Consider the following 10,889-nt stretch of genomic DNA (forward strand, 5'->3'; position numbering starts at 1 on the left):
AGGTGCGGCCTCACCAGTGCCGAGTACAGGGGCACAATCACTTCCCTACTGCTGCTGGCCACACTATTGCTGATACAGGCCAGGACGCTGTTGGCCTTCTTGGCCACCTGGGCACACTGCCGGCTCATGTTCAGCCGCTGTCAACCAGCACCCCCTAACTTCACTTTTCACTTTCGCTTTCTGAAGCGAATGCAGTTTGAGACTGAGACTTTGGCTCTTGTTTACATTGTAGGTAAGTTTATAGCACCCTACTGTGTAAAAGAGCTTTTGATATATGAATAGCATTCAGTCCTTGTCACAACCCTCTTCAGCTGCCTGTAGGTGAGAGGCAGGCTTGTAAAGGGCACCTCTGCCCAGTGAAATGCTGGGGGTTGGTTGGCCCGGGCAGAGACTGTGTTGTTTGGTGCATGTACGTCACGTGAATATCTCTGAACTACCTAGTCCTCATAGTCCTGTACACGGGAGGTGTGGAAATATCTCCAAACTTACCGGTCCCTGATGTCTCTGCTGGCTGGGGTTTGGGATGGGGCAGCTTGCCTGTCAGCGAAGTAACCTCCTCTTTCCCAGTGTGCTGAGACCCGACCTCCTCCTTCGGTCCTTGCTGTTTTGCAGGCTGACCTCTAGCAGTATTATGCCAGCTGGAATTGATTACCTGATCACGGGCTTGCAGAATTGCCAGGCCCTTGAAGAGCTCAAGTGAGTGTGGTGTTGTATTTGTTTGTGGTGTTGTATTTGCTGTATTGAGTGTATTGTATCCAGAGTCCGCCAGGTCTTTCTAGAAGCTTTAGTTAAATTGCAGCCTCGCTTCTGCCTGTACTGTGGACAGATGTTGTTTTCCTGATGGCTGGAGGACCTCAGATGGGGAAGAAAAAACAATTCCTTTTTATTTGCAATGAACAATGAGTGAGAGAGACAGAGATCAGTAGTCTGTGGCAGGGAATGTCCAGTGGAGAAATCAAGTGTTTCGGTAAGTATTTTTTTGCATGGATCTCGCTGGGAGGCAGTGTTTCCCGTGCAGCAGTCCCAGAGCCAGCATTTCACTCCTGGAGGATGATCTAGTGGCCTGCACACACATGGTTTTTCCAGGCACGTACATGTAAGGCACCCTTCTGTTACGAAGTGCCACCAGACCGTGTGTTGCTGTTGGGAGAGTTTTGCCATCTTGTGGTCATAGTGGCACCTTGCTCCATGAGCGGCTGGGTTCTCACTCCAGGGGTTTGGGATTCCTTTGGTATTTTATCAGGATCCAAACGCATCCAGTAGAATTCTATTAGAAAAAACACTGAAAACTATTCACAGGGACTAAAATACACTCCCACTTCTCTTCCACCCTTGTTCTGCTCTCCTCTGCTCTGAGAGCTCGCATGACTGCCTGTGGGTAGGTAGTTAGTTGTTCCTGTGCTATTTCATCTTTTAGCCTGGGCTACATGAGACTCGGCAGTGCTGCCATTCCTAAGCTTGTGCTGGCACTTTGCGAAATGCCGTCTCTGAAAAGGCTTATGTAAGTATGTGACTGCAGCTCAACCTCCAGCCTGGCTTGTGGTACTGAATAACAAGAGCTTAACGTCCATTTTCCTGGGGATGTTGTTTCCAGCTTGAACCATAACAGTATTGGTAATGATGGCTGCTCCAGACTCGCGGAAGCCTTGAGGAATATGCACTACTTGGAGGAAATCAAGTAAGTGTCTCCTTCCTTGCAGTCTCTCATCAGCAGAGGTGACTACTAGTGTCAACATTTGGAGGGGCCCAGATGTGCTTATAGACAATGCTGTAACAAAAGCAGGGACGTTGCGAAATGCTTATGTATGAGGTACCTCGGGCTGGAGGAAGTCAAAGCTTGATGTTCAGAAGAGGAGAATTTGATCTAACCCCACTCTGTGTCAGTCACGTAGAAAATGGATTAAACAGCCTCTGGATTTAAATCTTCTCTGGAATCCCTGGGATCCAGAACAGGGCCAGAGGCCTGTCCTGGGAAAGCCTTGGACCCTTCACTTTCTGATGTGAAAAGATCTGAATCTAGAGCCAACCCCAGGCTTGTTCTGCCTTCCCCGCGCCCTGCCCCCGCCAGATTCTGTCCATTCTCCACTGTAGCACTTTGGCAAATAATAACCAGCTGTTGCCCGTCTTGGTATTCTGGCTGAAGTAATTTCCCACCCATCAATAAGATCCAGTGATTTTGATTGCTCTTTGCAATTTTTTTAATGCCTCATTAACAGCTACTTGTCTTTCATGAGATAGTTGAGACAAGCAGCTCTTTGATTCTGCTGCTAAGGTCAGAGGTGTCATCCAGCAGATGGGAGACATTAAATAAGATCTCATACTTCGCCTGGTGCTTAGCATTTTCCTTTACGACCCAGCCTTTCTTCTCTTCTTTAAAGTTTAAGCCACAACAAGATTGGAGATCCAGGCCTGATAAATCTAGCTGCTGTCCTGCTGGAAATGCAAAACCTGAAGAGAATCGAGTAAGTCCCTTTGTTTTGTTTGCAGTGATTTCGGTTATGGCCACAGTTGGCGGGGAAGCCTGTGTGGGAAGCCCTGTGCCGCCTTCATTTATATGATGTTCCACTTTCCAGTGTTGTCAATGTCATTAAAGACCTGATATAAAATCTACCAAACCAGTAGAGGTTGTTCCCTCTCCTGCTCTCCCTACGTAGAGCTGGGACTGGCACTGACTTTTTCTGCCAGTGCGGAGACTCTCTGAGAGTGAAGGTTACGGCCATGTCCTCAGGCAGACACCCCCAGGGACTGCGGTGGGTGTTTGCCAGCCTTCGCTAGCTGTTTGAACGGGCTGATCCCTGCCTTGGTTGTGTCCTGGAAAGTAAATCTGCAAATTTGCAGGGGATCGTACAAGTCTCACATCCACATGGCACCTTTCCTCAGGCTACGTAGGGTTCCCAGTGTGGTGGCCCCCAGCGTAACTACGCTGCTTTCTTTTGCTAGTGGAAGTAGAGGTGAAATTGAGAATTTGTCAGAGCGAGGAGACAGCCTCTAGACAAGGCTTTCTGTCAGATACAGAGAATCAAACTGTCCCTCCTCCAAGGTAACAGAAATTAGAGCATCCAGGCTGTTTGTTAGGCTCAGCTCTGGGGTATGCCTTGTAATTTTTTGAAATTAAAAACCTGGAAATGACTCGAACAAGAAAAGGTAATTCCCAGTTCTGCCTAGGAGAGGGACAACTGCTCCTTCCCCCCAGTACCTGCAGGAGCAGAAGTGAGTCAGTACTTGACAAAAACACACCACAAATCCCCAAGGCCATTTTCCGGAGGCCTGTGTCTCTGGACACACCACTGCAGCCCCGTGTAACCCATCAGTGTAGTGATCCATGTCTCCCATCACCAGGCAAACAGTGAAATACCTTAAGCTGGTGCCTTCTGCTTCTTGTTCAGTCACTGAGAGTCTTTCATGCTTATTTTAGCCTTTCTGGGAACAGTCCTAGTCCTGCTGGAGGGGAGAAGCTGATGGAGGCTCTTGCCTATTGCACGCACATCGAGGAGTTACTGTAAGTGTGTAGTTTCCAGTGTCCTTTCAGGAAGCTGAAGTAAAGCCAAAGTAATTTTTACGACTGATTCTTATGAGTGCAGTGTCAAAACTCACAGCTACATGGGATAGGAATGTGTGGTGCTGGGTGTGGGAAGTTTGGGGGTTGCTTGTTCACTGCAGTCTTTTGGAGATTCCCAAGAACCGTACAGACTGCATCAGTGGGGAGGAGATCAATCTGCAGTTTAATAGCCAGTGTCACAGGCGTATGGGCTGAGCAGTGCCTGTGTTGCCTGAGAAATTGGCATTCATGTATATGGCTGCAAAAATCACAGAATCACAGAATCATTCAGGTTGTAAAAAACCTCTAAGATCATAAAGTCCAACCGTCAACCCAACACTCCCATGCCCACTAAACCATATCCCAAAGTGCCACGTCCACACGTTTTTTGAACACCTCCAGTGATGGTGACTCCACCACCTCCCTGGGCAGCCTGTGCCGATGCTTGACCACTCTCTCTGTAAAGAAATTTTTCCTAATATCCAGCCTAAACCTCCCCTGGTGCAAATCGAGGCCGTTTCATCTCGTCCTATCGCTGGTTACTTGGGAGAAGAGACCAACACCCACCTCACCACAGCCCCCTTTCAGGTAGTTGTAGAGAGCGATGAGGGCTCCCCTCAGCCTCCTCTTCTCCAGACTGAACAACCTCAGTTCCCTCAGCCGCTCCTCATCAGACTTGTGCTCCAGACCCCTCCCCAGCTCCGTTGCCCTTCTCTGGACACGCTCCAGCACCTCAACATCCTTCTTGTGGTGACGGGCCCACAACTGAGCAAAAATGGAGGGAAAATGACAGAGAGAGACTTTACTCAGCCAGATTTATTATCAGTCATTCCATTGCAGACCAGTTTATAGAACTAACGTGCCCCTGCTATATTAAAGAAATAAAATAATTCAAGAAATAACAGATCAGAAAAAAATTATTTCTGTTACAGTTAAAATGCTGGAGCTATTCATACAGCTTTCAGATTACAGCGTACTGGACCAAGGCCACATATTAAAAAGTGCAATTTTGGTCTTAATTCCAGCTCAAGACAACCTAGTCAGGGAAGGAGATCAGTGTGCTGCTTTGAAGTGCAAGTCAATTTTACTTCCCTGTTTCACTCCTGCTGCAGGATTACAAAACCTCGTCTTTTTTTCCTCCCACTCTCAGTGTCCTTTGAATCATGGACTTTAGCTCCTTTCAACATAGTCCCATGCACATGTGAGTGAGGAATGGGGGTCGCAGATACGTGTGGGTGACACACTAATGAGGCTCTGTAGTTCGCTGCCAGTAACATTTCATTTCTGCTCCTTCCAGACTGTCAAGGAATGTTTTTGGAGACAGGGCAGCAGTGAAACTTGCCCTCTGTCTGCCTCACATGACCAACCTCAAGATCCTGCAGTAAGTGTCAGCCTCTGCCCCAGGAAAGCTGCATATCCTGGAAATATGCGGGATGCCTGAAAGAAGGCATGGACTGCTGTGGTGCGCTGGGCTCTTGTTTAGATGTTATTTTAAGTGTCTCAGGATTGAGAAACCCTCCACAGTTAACTCTGCTTCATCAAGTCACATCAACTGTTCTTCCGTAATCTCTTGCGGCATTAAGTTTAGAGATGAACCAGGCTTTGTATATACAGTAAAATAACCCTTAAAATTGGTTTTGAGTATGTTAGCTTCTAACGCCTCTGGCTGTCCTCTCCTTCTGGTGCAATGTAATGTAAGCATAAACACAGAGCACCTTTTGTGGTTCCTCGCTGTTTTGTGCAGGCACCTCTGAGTCATTTTCCCCCTTGAACTCAGTGGTATTATATTTTTAAACCTCTTATGGGAGTCTTTCCAGGGCTCTAACACATAGGACTTTCTCATACTGTTCTACAGTAGCAAAGCAAGAAATTGGTGAGCCAGAAGAGCTCACTGGGCTCAATTAGCCTAGCGGCGTGTCCTCCAGCCTGTGTCTAAAGTATCGTCAAAAGATAGCTTAGAAGAGGAACTGCAGTGGTGGGAGACTTTAGTCCTCTGGGTAGGTTCTTGTCTTCACTGGAAGGGTGTTGGAAAATCTGCAGACATGAGATTGCCCATCTGCTCTTTGTTCTTAAGGCTGTTCCTCACTCACCTCCAACGGATCCCACGTGCACAGAGCTGGAGGCAGACTCCTGGCAGTACTGTGCAGCCTTTGCTTCTGCAGCGACTGGCTGACCGCTCCTTCGTTGCGAGTGGGGGCAAATCCACTGAACTTGCACGTCCTTCGGGCTAAATGTCGTTGACGTGTGACCTGCTAGCCACATTGCTGGCCCCCACTGTTGCCTCCCTCTTTTCCAGGCCCTTCCGTTAAGACTAATCAACAAGGAACGCAGGTTATCACCAGCACTGGGCACTGGTTCAAAAGATGCAGCAGTTACTTTCTTGGCAAGTTGAATATGAGCTTTTGTTACAGCTTTATTCTAAAATAATCTTTCAATGCTTATGTTTCTTTTGTTAGCTTGCAGAACAATAACATTGGGCCAGCAGGAGGGATGGAGCTGGCCAGAGCCCTGGTGGCGTGTGGGCTGCTAGAAGAGATAAGGTAGGCTGTGGCAGGTGCGCTTGGGCTGGTGCCAAACGTATGGACTGGTGTCACTCCGTGGATGGGAATCATCTCAGCCCGCAGGCCTGAGGCTGTCACGTAGGCTCTTTCCGTGCTCAGGGTGACTCTGCAGAGGGCAATCCCTCCACCCGTGGTAGGCACTTTTTGCAGGATGAGAGGAGACACTCTCTGAAGGTCATTGCAGTGCGCTGCCTGCGGGGCAGCTTAGATCACTTTGGGCCTTGTCTGCCAGTGCTGTTTGCCAGGCTTTGTGTAGCCACATGCCTCTGAACTGCTGTATGCAGTAGCCTGAGGAGTGATAGAATTTTTAAATACGGAATTGAAAGAATGGAGGTGATGTGAATTAGCTCTTCCTCCTGCATCCTTGATGCCAGCGTTCTTTGTTGGGTGTTTATTATTAAATAACAAGTTGAATTGGGGTGTTGGTAATTTAGGTGTGAGGTATGTTAGAGCAGGGGAGGTATTGCCATGGCTTGTGTTTGCTGGTAGACGAGAACAGAGCAGCACACCCTGGTAAAGGCTGGAAGGCAGTTACTGCTTCCCCCTGAGTCTTTGGGAGCAACGTCGTCTTCCCACTCTCCCTTGCCATCATGTCCTCTCAAGTTACACCAGTCATTAACTCCAGTATAATTTACTATTATCCAGTTTCAAGTGCTGCAGGTCTGTCCATCTTTGCCACCGGTATAACCCCACGTTGCTCTCTGCAAGCAATTCACTGCTGGACAGACTTAACACTGTGAGTTAGAGCAGGGCTGTCATTCCCATTTTACCAAGCAGGGAATTGATCCTGAGTTGCCATGTGCCAATCTGGCTTGTCCCTGCTGTCTGGAGTCCTCACTTAGTCTGGGTGCTAGTTACTGACTTGCTAATTCATAGTTATGTTTTGGTGATGGCTTTTCTTTGACTGTACCTGCTTTTTCTGTGGCTACTCAAAGCTTTTTCATTACTCTTACAGTTTATCAGAAAATGACCTCGAGGAAGGAAGTATCCGTGCCCTGTCTGAGGGGCTGCCGTGTTTTCAACACCTCCAGAAGATTGAGTGAGTACCAGGGCACTGAAGGCTGCCGGGGCAGAGGGTGGCTGCCTTTGTAGCATTGCCAGGGCAGGAGCGCAGCAGACGGTGCCGATACCAGTGCCATATTCCCCACCAGTCCTGACACCAGCACATTGTGCCCTCTGTTTTTTCTCTCCCTGCTGCTTCAGCCTGAAACTCTGTGGAATCACTGACGATGCTTCAAAATCACTTTCTCATGGCTTCCAACAATGCCCTTCCATGGAGGAGATAATGTGAGTGTGGGAATGGATGGGGAGATGCTTCAACGCATAGTTCATTCTTGTTTTAATGTCTGCTCCTATTTTCAGCTGCAGTACATTTCTGTACTTATTGATACTTACCCCTAAGTACTTTTTAATGATAAATTTACTAGTAATTTACTAACTGACTAAATTCAGTGCTAAAAATTTGCTGGTATAACTAGCAACTTATTGGAAGCTGAATGTGGAGAGCTGAACAGAATATGGAGGAAAACACTCATCTTCGAACTCTGCCCATTCTCCTTGGTCTTTTCGCATCAGCTTTGTGAGGCAGGATGGATTCCCCACCTTGTTCTCTACGGTCCAAGTCTTGCCTCCATTTTTTTTACACTGTGGCCACAGCTGGCTCTCAGAGCAGAGCTGGAGCTTCTCTGTGCAGTTGTAGAGTCTGAATTGAGAGCTCAAAACAAAGTGAATTCATCCTGTAGATGAACAGAGTGTACCACCAGCTGCAATCTCGCTCTCCACACTGGAATAAAAGGGGTTGCTCTGATGCCTGGATGTTTAACATGTTTTCAATAAACAGCATAGATGGTCTGACTGCATTCTGACATGTTCACCTGCCCAAGAGAACCTGAGCGAGGAGCCTGATGGGAACCTGCTCCAGCTTACGCCCTTTTAAAAACAATTTGCCCCATTGCACTAGAGGGACCTTAAATTTAATTCTGGCACACAGGATCTGATGGGGTCAGCAGCAGTCTCATCAATCCTGAGCTACTTGTAGCTTTAATGAAGACTTAACACTGCCTGAGGTGCTGGCAGGGTACAGACCTCCTAGGCTGAGATCACTCCTTTATCAGGATATAGATGTGCGTCACTTAGGCTCTCTAGTCATCTCTGCGGTGGCCAGCTGGGTGACACTTGATTGTCACGCTACTCTTATGTGCCTCAGTTCTGCAGAGTCCTTGAGGATGGTTTTAGTAAAAGGGTGTTATGATGGTCATGAGCCCACCAGACTTTCCTTCTCACAGGTATTTGTGTGGAGATAACAGGTATCTTAGGTCTCAGGGCAGTAGGTCAAAGCCAGGATTTTATTGCTAGACCTGAGAGAGGTCTGGCAATAATCCAGTGGAGTAATGGGATGAGTAAAGCAATGTTCAGTGTACAGGCGTGTTGCTTGCAGCATGGCACTAAGACTAGGTAACCATGTGGTTAGTTACTGGTCCTGCATTACTAACAGATAGGCAAATTCTCCTTAAATAGTAGTGTTAGGAGCCTGGCTAGCTCAGTCGGTAGAGCATGAGACTCTTAATCTTGCCACGTTGGGCGCCAAAAAGGACTGTCATGGTTTAGCCCCAGCCAGCAACTAAGCACCACGCAGCCACTCGCTCACTCCCCGCTCCCCCAGTGGGATGAGGGAGAGAATTGGGAAAAAACCCTCGTGGGTTGAGATAAAAACAGTTTAATAGGACAGCAAGAGAGAAGGAAACAACAATGATAACAACGATAATAATACTGACAAAGCAATGTACAAGAACAAGTGATGCCCAGTACAGCAATTGCTCACCACCCGGCGATCGATAGCTCATCCCCGAGTAGCGATTCCCGCCCCACGGCTAACTCCAGTTTAGGTACTGGGCATGACCTCGTATGGTAGGGAATCTCTCTTTGGCCAGCCTGGGTCACTGTCCTGGCTGTGTCCCCCGCCAGCTTCCCGTGCACCCCCAGCCTTCTCGCTGGCAGCCCAGCACGAGAAGCCGGACTGTCCTTGACTGCTCAGCAACAACTCAAAACATCAGCACCTTATCAACATTTTCTCATCCCAAATCCAAAACACAGCCTCACGCTAGCTTCTGTGAAGAAAACCAGCTCTATCCTGGCTGAAACCAAGACAGGTCTTGCTGTGTCAGTGGAAGCCCACGTGAGTTCTGTCATTGGGAAATCTGGGTGACATGGTGAGCAATACGCTGATAGCCATGAAATCCCAGAACAGGCCATGGACATGAACTTGTTTGGTGGAAGGCCCCAATTCTTGAACTGGATCCTGTCCTGCCTTTCTTTTTTTGGCACCTACGTGCTATGCAGAAATTCTGGAGTTCCCCAACTTGGGTAGAGGAATGGCTCTGTGGAGTGGCCCCAGGATCATTCAGCTGAGCGAAGCACTGGCTGGTGCCATGCCAGGTTTCTCTTTTCCAGGTGAGAAGGAAATGGCCAGGCTGTTCAGCCAGTAGCGAAGAAAGGATCTGAAGAATTTTCTCACTTGCTAACGCATGAAAAAGTGAAAAACCTAGCCTTTCAAGAGCCCTTCGAGCTATCTTTTGAAAGAGCTCAGAGTCAAAAGGTGGCTTTAAGACTTAGCTGCTGCAATAGTTTAACACCATCAGCACCAAGGAGGGGTTGCCCTGGGGTAAAGCTGTGTGCTGAGCAGTCATTTCTATCTTTCACGTCTCATTCCCTGGGCCTGCAGGACTCTGGACATAACCACAGTCTGCAGGCTCTGTGGTGACACTCCCTGGTGTCTTACCATACATGGAAATGTGGTGAAATTGAGGAAACTCCTCAAAATTAAACTTGTAAAGCAGGGTAACGTTTACTTGCCACGATAAGAGAGGGATAAGCCCTTGTAAATAGGCTAATCTATGAGGGGGTAGTATCACAGCACTGCTGTTGTTCCCCTTGCATTTATCGACTGACTCACAGTTGAGATTTCCTGTCTCTCTTAGACTATCTTGGAACACTCTTGGAGATGGAGGAGCCCGAGAGTTGGCCAGTGCTCTCCCAAGGATGGAAAAGCTGAAGGTGTTAGAGTGAGTACAGCCCTGAGAGCAACCCCAGGAAGACTTGTTTTTCTGTCACTGAGCCTTCAATCACAGCACTCTTGAAAAGGGGACGTACATTAGGAACAACAGACAGACAGGTTTCCGCAGTTTAACTTCTTGCGTAACCTTGCTGCATGCACCAGCGGGCCAGCCTTGCTTGGGTGATACACAGGCACTGAAGTAGCACTTGTTTTATTCAAGGTGTTTGCAGTGTAGGTATCTAAGCAGAAGCTAGTCTTTGAAGGCCTCCTGTTTGAGTCAGGGAAGACAAACTGGTATTTCTAGAACATGACTCACATCACCTAATGACCTCAGGTGAGCTGCTTCCTGCAAGCTTTTACTTCTCTTCAGTGTCTGGGATGGTCTAGATGGGTACCGTGCTCAGAGAGCCTTCCTTTGTGAAAGCCTGCAGCAAGGCAGGAAATCCATCCCCAGGATGGAGCAGCCAAATTGTGGGCGTTAGGTCATAGGAGCTCACAGGAAGCTCAGATGCAGCTCCTGTGCTGGAACTGCAGTGCAACCAGCAGCTGGGGTTGATGTCGCCAGCTTAAGCGCTGGCATGGTGGCATCACAGCCCAGCCCTAATCCATGGAAGAGACTGTCATATTCTGCTCAAGAACTGCTCATGGAGCTTTCCTCCCCTTGGGTCTTTGGAATACCTGGTATGTGTCTTCCATCTCTCAGCAGTATGAAAATATTAGTCTAGGGGTCATGGGG

At 48.1% G+C, this 10,889-nt stretch overlaps 1 protein-coding gene across 1 annotated transcript in view; it reads left to right on the top strand.

Annotated features, from left to right (window-relative positions):
• The window catches only part of LOC104621989 (protein NLRC5-like), a gene marked incomplete at both ends in the record, with an annotated part of 31,106 nt that extends 20,946 nt beyond the window's left edge, over positions 1–10,160 (top strand). Inside the window, 10 exons of the mRNA XM_010288628.1 lie at positions 613–696; positions 1,418–1,501; positions 1,595–1,678; positions 2,379–2,462; positions 3,416–3,499; positions 4,836–4,919; positions 5,995–6,078; positions 7,055–7,138; positions 7,303–7,386; positions 10,077–10,160. Coding sequence (XP_010286930.1) covers positions 613–696; positions 1,418–1,501; positions 1,595–1,678; positions 2,379–2,462; positions 3,416–3,499; positions 4,836–4,919; positions 5,995–6,078; positions 7,055–7,138; positions 7,303–7,386; positions 10,077–10,160 — 840 coding nt within the window. The remainder of the gene's footprint in view (positions 1–612; positions 697–1,417; positions 1,502–1,594; positions 1,679–2,378; positions 2,463–3,415; positions 3,500–4,835; positions 4,920–5,994; positions 6,079–7,054; positions 7,139–7,302; positions 7,387–10,076) is intronic.
• Positions 10,161–10,889: the final 729 nt, after the last annotated feature.

Source organism: Phaethon lepturus, unplaced genomic scaffold, assembly GCF_000687285.1.
Source record: "Phaethon lepturus isolate BGI_N335 unplaced genomic scaffold, ASM68728v1 scaffold14496, whole genome shotgun sequence".
NCBI lineage: Eukaryota > Metazoa > Chordata > Aves > Phaethontiformes > Phaethontidae > Phaethon > Phaethon lepturus.